The following is a 9094-nucleotide window of genomic DNA, read 5'->3' as shown; positions in this document are numbered from 1 at the left end:
ACGGAGGAGACCAGGGTCTGCAGCTCATGCAGGAGTACATGATCACCGTAAGACTAAATACATGATCAGTCATTGGACAGTTTTTTTTTTAGGGACACCACCCTCCCCGTTCAGGAAAATGGTTCGCTCCTACAGACAGTGAGTCACGTGGCCGTGGCTTGGCTACATGAAGCAGGCAGACAGGCATCGAGGCATTCAGTTACTGTTCGATTTGAACGTTTAGAATGGGCCAAACGAGTGACTTTAAGAGTTTGGTATGATCGTCGGTACCAAACACACCAGCTCTAGTATCTTAAAAAAACGTCTGGCCTCCAGGGCTTTTCAAAACAGACAAATAACGGGTCAGTACAACAGTGGTGTGCAGAACGACATCTTGCAATGCACAACTCGTCTGTCCTTGTCAGCAGATGACCACACCTGGTTCTACTCCTACCAGCTACAAACAAGAAGAAGAGACTCCAGTGGGCATGCCATCACACCTGGTTCCACTCCTACCAGCTAAAAACATGAAGAAGTGGCTCCAGTGGGCACACGATCACACCTGGTGGCATGACCACAGTAAAGATCACAGTCAGGAGTCATGACCACAGTAAATATCACAGTGAGGAGTCATGACCACCATAAAGATCACAGAGCGGAGTCATGGCCACAGTAAAGATCACGGTGTGGAGTCATGACCACAGTAAAGATCACTGTGTGGAGTCATGACCACAGCAAAGATCACAGAGTTGAGTCATGACCACAGTAAAGATCACAGAGTGGAGTCATGCCCACAGTAAAGATCACAGAGTGGAGTCATGACCACAGTAGGTGGTCATGACCACAGTAAAGATCACAGAGTGGAGTCATGACCACAGTAGGGGGTCATGACCACAGTAAAGATCACTGTGTGGAGCCATGACCAAAGTAGGGTGTCATGACCACAGTAAAGATCCCATTGAGGCGTCATGACCACAGTAGGGTGTCATGGTCACTGTAAAGATCACAGTGATGATTCATGACCACAGTAAAGATCACAGTGAGGAGTCATGACCACCGTAAAGATCACAGTGATGAGTCATGACCACAGTCAAGATTACAGTGAGAATTCATGACCACAGTTAAGATCACAGTGTGGAGTCATGACCACAGTAAAGATCACAGCGATGGTTCATGACCACAGTAAAGATCAAAGTGATGAGTCGTGACCACAATAAAGATCAAAGAGTGGAGTCATGGCCACAGTAGGGGGTCATGACCACAGTAAAGATCACGGTGTGGAGTCCTGACCACAGAAGGGGGTCATGACCACAGTCAAGATCACAGTGATGATTAATGACCACAGTAAAGATCACAGTGTGGAGTCATGACCACAGTAGGGGGTCATGACCACAGTAAAGATCACGGTGTGGAGTCCTGACCACAGAAGGGGGTCATGACCACAGTCAAGATCACAGTGATGATTAATGACCACAGTAAAGATCACAGTGTGGAGTCATGACCCCAGTAGGGGGTCATGACCACAGTAAAGATCACGGTGTGGAGTCCTGACCACAGAAGGGGGTCATGACCACAGTCAAGATCACAGTGATGATTCATGACCACAGTAAAGATCACAGTGTGGCGTCATGACCACAGTAGGGGGTCATGACCACAGTAAAGATAACGGTGTGGAGTCCTGACCACAGAAGGGGGTCATGACCACAGTCAAGATCACGGTGTGGAGTCATGACCACAGTAAAGATCACAGTGTTGAGTCATGACCACAATAAAGATCGCTGAGTGGAGTCATGGCCACAGTAGGGAGTCATGCCCACAGTAAAGATCGCAGTGATGAGTCATCACCACAGTAAAGGTCACCGTGAGGAGTCATTACCACAGTAGGGGGTCATGACCACAGTAAAGATTACAGTGATGATTTATGACCACGGTAAAGATCACAGTGATGAGTCATGACCACAGTAAAGACCACAGTGAGGAGCCATGACCACAGTAAAGATCACAGTGATGGTTCATGACCACTGTAAAGATCACAGTGATGAGTCATGACCACAGTAAAGATCACCGTGTGGAGTCATGACCACAGTAGGGGGTCATGACCACAGTAAAGATCACCGCGAGGAGTCATGACCACAGTAAAGATCGCCGTGAGGAGTCATGACCACAGTAAAGATCACCGTGATTATTCATGACCACAGTACAGATCACCGTGAGGAGTCATGACCACAGTAAAGATCACAGTGATGGTTCATGACCACAGTAAAGATCACCGTGAGGAGTCATGACCACAGTAAAGATTACAGTGAGGATTCATGACCACAGTAAAGCTAGGGCGGCCAGCAATTGGCCTAGTGTCGTTAGGGGAGGGTTTGGCCGGGACAAGCCAGTTAACCCACTGTTCCTAGGCCATCATTGTAAACAAGAATTTGTTCTTAACTGACTTGCCTAAATAAATAAACGTAAAATAAAAATTCAAAATGCAAAAGATCACAGCAACCAGGGGGACGACGACGACGACAGCAACCAGGGGGACGACGACGACGACAGCAACCAGGGGGACGACGATGACGACAGCAACCAGGGGGACGACGACGACGACAGCAACCAGGGGGACGACGATGACGACAGCAACCAGGGGGGGGGACAGCAACCAGGGGGACGACGACGACGACAGCAACCAGGGGGGGGGGGACAGCAACCAGGGGGACGACGATGACGACAGCAACCAGGGGGGGGGGACAGCAACCAGGGGGACGACGACGACGACAGCAACCAGGGGGGGGGGACAGCAACCAGGGGGACGACGATGACGACAGCAACCGGGGGGGGGGGGGGGACAGCAACCAGGGGGACGACGATGACGACAGCAACCGGGGGGGGGGGGGGGGGGGACAGCAACCAGGGGGACGACGATGACGACAGCAACCAGGGGGGGGGGGGGGGACAGCAACCAGGGGGACGACGACGACGACAGCAACCAGGGGGGGGGGACAGCAACCAGGGGGGGGGGGACAGCAACCAGGGGGACGACGACGACGACAGCAACCGGGGGGGGGGTGGACAGCAACCAGGGGGACGACGACGACGACAGCTACCAGGGGGGGGGGACAGCAACCAGGGGGACGACGATGACGACAGCAACCGGGGGGGGGGGGGGCAGCAACCAGGGGGACGACGATGACGACAGCAACCGGGGGGGGGGGGGGACAGCAACCAGGGGGACGACGACGACGACAGCAACCGGGGGGGGGGGGACAGCAACCAGGGGGACGACGACGACGACAGCAACCGGGGGGGGGGGGGACAGCAACCAGGGGGACGACGACGACGACGACAGCAACCAGGGGGGGGGGACAGCAACCAGGGGGACGACGATGACGACAGCAACCGGGGGGGGGGGGGGGGGACAGCAACCAGGGGGACGACGATGACGACAGCAACCGGGGGGGGGGGGGACAGCAACCAGGGGGACGACGACGACGACAGCAACCGGGGGGGGGGGGACAGCAACCAGGGGGACGACGACGACGACAGCAACCGGGGGGGGGGGACAGCAACCAGGGGGACGACGACGACGACAGCAACCAGGGGGGGGGACAGCAACCAGGGGGACGACGATGACGACAGCAACCAGGGGGGGGGGGGGGACAGCAACCAAGGGGGGGACAGCAACCAGGGGGGGGGGGACAGCAACCAGGGAGACGACGACGACAACAGCAACCGGGGGGGGGGGGGGGGGGGCAGCAACCAGGGGGACGACGACGACAGCAACCGGGGGGGGGGGGGCAGCAACCAGGGGGACGACGACGACGACAGCAACCGGGGGGGGGGGGGGGGGGGGGGGGGGGGCAGCAACCAGGGCAGGAGTACATGATCACAATAAAGACAGACACATGACCACAACAGGTAGGACCACTGAATTACAATTAGCACATGACATTATACTATTGACAGGACCTGGGGCCACAGAGAGAGTTCAATCAATAAATCTATCGGTTAATCAATCGATAAATCTATCCATTAATCAATCGATCAATCGTTTTTGTCCCCCTGTAATGTCCCCTTCTCTCTCCCCCTGTAATGTCCCCTTCTCTCTTCCCCCTGTAATGTCCCCTTCTCTCTCCCCCTGTAATGTCCCCTTCTCTCTCCCCCTGTAATGTCCCCTTCTCTCTTCCCCCTGTAATGTCCCCTTCTCTCTCCCCCTGTAATGTCCCCTTCTCTCTCCCCCTGTAATGTCCCCTTCTCTCGACCCTGTAATGTCCCCTTCTCTCTCCCCCTGTAATGTCCCCTTCTCTCTTCCCCCTGTAATGTCCCCTTCTCTCTCCCCCTGTAATGTCCCCTTCTCTCTCCCCCTGTAATGTCCCCCTGTAATGTCCCCCTGTAAACTGTGTTTGTCGCCTTCTCTTCCCCCGGTACCATGCAGCTAAGGAGTAAGCTGAGTCCCCAGGAGCTCCAGCAGTTTGCCCTGCTGTTGAGAGAGTACAGGTTGGGATGTCCCATAGCCGTGTTCTGTTCTGACCTGCTACAGCTGTATGGAGATAACAGGAAGTTCCTGCTACTGGGTAGGATAACATGCAAGAAACACACACACACACACACACACACACACACATAAAGGTGTAGTGAGACCTCAAGTTAGTACGTCACATTGCTTTACCAATGTCACAGAACTGGTCTTTTAACAATGCAATGTTATATACATTCATTTCTAAACCAAATGGTGGGATACCAGGTGAACCGGGTTCCCAAAATGTTCCATTTCCTAACCCTGTTTATAAGGCTAGTTGTAGGGAGGTTGTTGTCCTGCTGAAAGGTGAATCCATCTCCCAGTGTCTGGTGGAAGGCAGACTGAACCAGGTTTTCCTCTAGGATTTTGCTTGTGCTCTTCATTTATTTTTTTATCCTGAAAAACTCCCCAGTCCTTAACGATTACAAGCATACCCATAACATGATGCAGCCACCACTATGCTTGAAAATATGGAGAGTGGTACTCAGTAATGTGTTGTATTGGATTTGACCCTAACATAACACTTTGTAATCAAGAAAAAGTGAATTGCTTTGTCACATTTTTGGCAGTTTTACTTTAGTGCCTTGTTGCAAACAGGATGCATGTTTTGGGATATTTTGATTCTGTACAGACTTCCTTCTTTTCACTCTGTCATTTAGGTTAGTATTGTGGAGTAACTACAGTGTTGTTGATCCATCCTCAGTTTTCTCCTACCACAGCCATTAAACTCTAACTGTTTTAAAGTCCCCATTGGCCTGAGTTAGGAAGGACACGTGTATCTTTGTAGTGACTGGGTGTATTGATACACCATCCAAAGTGTAATTAATAACTTCACCGTGCTCATTTGGACCATTCTACCAATATGTGCCCTTCTTTGCGAGGATCCCCTCCCTGATCTTTGTGGTTGAATCTGTTTGACTGAGGGACCTTCACAGATAATTGTATGTGTGGGGTTACAGAGAAGAGATAGTCATGAAGGCTCTGAAGGCACTGTAGCCATTAGGCAGAAGAGGAAATGACATCATCAAGGGGCGTCGTGTAGCTAGCCTTGCCAGAGGGTAAGCATGGACCTTGAAGTTGAGGAGACTAAATGACTTGGCGTTACCTTAGATTGTAAACTGTCATGGTCAAAACATATAGATTCAATGGTTGTAAAGATGGGGAGAGGTCTGTTCGTATTAAAGAGATGCTCTGGTTTTTGACACCACACTCTACAAAGCAAGTTCTTCAGGCTCTAGTTTTGTCTAATCTTGATTATTGTCCAGTCGTGTGGTCCAGTGCTGCAAGGAAACACCTAGTTAAGCTGCAGCTGGAACAGAACAGAGCGGAACGTCTTGCTCTTCATTATAATCAGAGGACTGATATAAATACTATACATGCCAGTCTCTCTTGGCTAAGAGTTGATGAGAGACTGACTGCATCACTTCTTCTTTTTATAAGAAACATTAATGTGTTGTAAATCCCAAATTGTATAGTCAACTTACACACAGTTCTGACACACACACACGTACCCCACCAGACATGCCACCAGGGGTCTTTTCACAGCCCCCAAATCCAGAACACATTCAAGAAAGCGTACAGTGTTATATAGAGACCAAATAAACAGCAAACCTGGTTTCAAAAAACAGACAAAGCAACACCTCGCGGCACAACGCCTCTCCTCTATTTCACCTAAATAGTTTGTGTGTATGTAGTGATATGTAGGCTACTTGATAGTTTGTGTGTATGTAGTGATATGTAGGCTACTTGAGCCGTTTTTAAAAAATGTATATAGTTCTGTCCTTATAGTTGTTATCGTCTATTAATGTTCTGTATTATGTCATTCTGTATCATGTTTCATGTTCTGTGTGGACCCCGGGCATTTGGAACAGCTAATGGGGATTCTAATACCTAACAGAGGAATCAGAACCATGGACAGCTACATCAAATTGAACTAAATAGTAGTTTGAAAATGTCAGAAAACATTAAGTTGCTTAGCCATGCTATAGGTCATGTAACTGTTTGTTACATACAATAATAATTTGTGGACTTCACTGGACAGAGGTTGCTCTACGGTTTTGTGATGAAACAAAGGTGTGGTTGAATTTATTCTGCCACTGTGTCTTCTTATTGTCTCGGCCTTTAGGTCTATATATCACGATGTCGAGGCATATGAACTAACAGGTTACAGAGTAAGTAATGCATTATCACAGCACACAGGCTTTTCTGTTGTGTGGGAATGTATTGATGAGAGAAATAAACAGGGAGAATACAACGAGAGAGAGAGAGAGAGATGAAGAGAGAGAGATGAAAAGAGAGAGACGGAAATGAAAAGAGAGAGAGATGAAAAGAGAGAGAGAGAGATGAAAAGAGAGAGAGAGAGATGAAAAGAGAGAGAGGGAAATGAAAAGAGAGCGAGATGAAAAGAGAGAGAGGGAGATGAAAAGAGAGAGAGGGAGATGAAAAGAGAGAGAGGGAAATTAAAAGAGAGAGAGAGAGATGAAAAGAGAGAGAGATGAAAAGAGAGAGAGGGAAATGAAAAGTGAGAGAGATGAAAAGAGAGAGAGAGAGATGAAAAGAGAGAGAGGGAAATGAAAAGAGAGCGAGATGAAAAGAGAGAGAGAGAGAGATAAAGAGAGAGAGGGAAATTAAGAGAGAGAGAGATGAAAAGAGAGAGAGGGAGATGAAAAGAGAGAGAGGGAAATTAAAAGAGAGAGAGAGAGATGAAAAGAGAGAGAGAGAGATGAAAAGAGAGAGAGACAGAGAGAGAGAGAGAGATGAAAAGAAAGAGAGAGAGCGAGAGAGAGAGAGAGATGAAAAAGAGAGAGTTTGTGTACTGTTTGCTAACCCCTGCGGTTGATTGTCAAGCCAGTCTTTTATACGGATGTGACTGGAAAACAGATTCATATGAAAGCAGTGGTGTCTGATGGAAACAGCTAAACATCATGTCACACCACGTTTACACTTACTTCCTGTCTTACTTCCTGTAATTCTGAACCATGAGCAAACAGAGACAATGAAGAAAGAGAGAAGGGAAGAAGAAAGAGAGAAGGGAAGAAGAAAGAGGGAAGGGAAGAATATAGAGGGAAGGGAAGAAGAAAGAGGGAAGGGAAGAAGAAAGAGGGAAGGTTCCTTAGGAATGACTGTTCCCGTCCCGGTTCCCTAGGACTGAGTGTTTTCCTCTGTCTGTTCCCTAGGACTGAGTGTTCCCATGTGTCCTTCCCAGGAATGACTGTCTCCCCGTCTGTTCCTTAGGACTGACTGTTCCCGTCTCGGTTCCCCAGGCACTAAGTCTGACTGTGTCTTCCTCTCTGTCACTTCCCTGCAGGCATGCGTCCCTTCATCCCAGACAAGGACGTGGGCGTTTTCGAGAGCTTCCTAGAAGGAATCGGGATCCGGGAGGGGGGCATTCTGACGGACAGCTTCGGCCGGATCAAACGGAGCATGAGCAGTACTGCGGCAACGGTCGTGAGGGGTTACGACAGCAGGTCACTCCCCTCGGGCTCGCAGGACTTCAACCGCAGGATCAGTGACATCACACACGACATCGAGGCCCTGGGATTTCAACATGAACATGGGGGGTGGCAGGGAGAGCAGGGGGAGTGGCAGGGAGAGCAGGGGGGGTGTCAGGGAGATATAGAGGAGGAGGATTATTATTTGTGAAGGAGTGGTGGAACAGAAATGTAGTATTTTTGCCATATGTTTGTTCACAACATCATGACCAACACACTCATGCAAACACACACCACACAAGAGACTGAGATTAGCACAGGGACAGCCACAGGGACAGCCACAGGGACAGAGTCAGCCACAGGGACAGCCACGGGGACAGAGTCAGCCACAGGGACAGCCACAGAGTCAGCCACAGGGACAGAGTCAGCCACTGGGACAGCCACAGGGACAGAGTCTGCCACAGGGACAGCCACAGGGACAGAGTCAGCCACAGGGACAGCCACAGGGACAGAAACAGCCACAGGGACAGAGTCAGCCACAGGGACAGCCACAGGGACAGCCACAGGGACAGCCACAGAGTCAGCCACAGGGACAGCCACAGGGACAGCCACAGGGGCAGAGTCAGCCACAGGGACAGCCACAGGGACAGAGTCAGCCACATGGACAGCCACAGGGACAGAGTAAGCCACAGGGACAGCCACAGGGACAGAGTCAGCCACAGGGACAGCCACAGGGACAGCCACAGAGTCAGCCACAGGGACAGCCACAGGGACAGCCACAGGTACAGCCACAGGGACAGCCACAGGGACCGAGTCAGCCACAGGGACAGGGTCAGCCACAGTCAGCCACAGAGTCAGCCACAGGGACAGCCACAGGGACAGCCACAGAGTCAGCCACAGAGTCAGCCACAGAGTCAGCCACAGGGTCAGCCACAGTCAGCCACATAGTCAGCCACAGGGTCAGCCACAGAGACAGCCACAGAGTCAGCCACAGAGTCAGCCAAAGAGTCAGCCACAGAGTCAGCCACAAGGTCAGCCACAGAAACAGCCACAGGGACAGAGTCAGCCACAGAGACAGCCACAGAGTCAGCCACAGGGACAGCCACAGAGTCAGCCACAGGGACAGCCACCGGGACAGAGTCAGCCACAGGGACAGCCACAGAGTCAGCCACAGGGA

The 9094-nt window shown here is 50.8% G+C and overlaps 1 protein-coding gene across 1 annotated transcript in view; it reads left to right on the top strand.

Annotated features, from left to right (window-relative positions):
• Positions 1-8867, top strand: part of ccm2l (CCM2 like scaffold protein) — a 28151-nt gene extending 19284 nt beyond the window's left edge. Inside the window, exons 10-12 of the mRNA XM_090204020.1 lie at positions 1-47; positions 4403-4541; positions 7794-8867. The exon at positions 1-47 is cut by the window's left edge and continues 107 nt beyond it. Coding sequence (XP_090060146.1) covers positions 1-47; positions 4403-4541; positions 7794-8128 — 521 coding nt within the window. The 3' untranslated portion in view covers positions 8129-8867. The remainder of the gene's footprint in view (positions 48-4402; positions 4542-7793) is intronic.
• Positions 8868-9094: the final 227 nt, after the last annotated feature.

The sequence above is a fragment of the Oncorhynchus mykiss genome, chromosome 16 (genome assembly GCF_057628025.1).
Source record: "Oncorhynchus mykiss isolate SJ-2025 chromosome 16, ASM5762802v1, whole genome shotgun sequence".
Lineage (NCBI taxonomy): Eukaryota > Metazoa > Chordata > Actinopteri > Salmoniformes > Salmonidae > Oncorhynchus > Oncorhynchus mykiss.
Note: the sequence above shows the minus strand (reverse complement) of the source record. Positions and strands in the feature narration are given on the sequence as shown.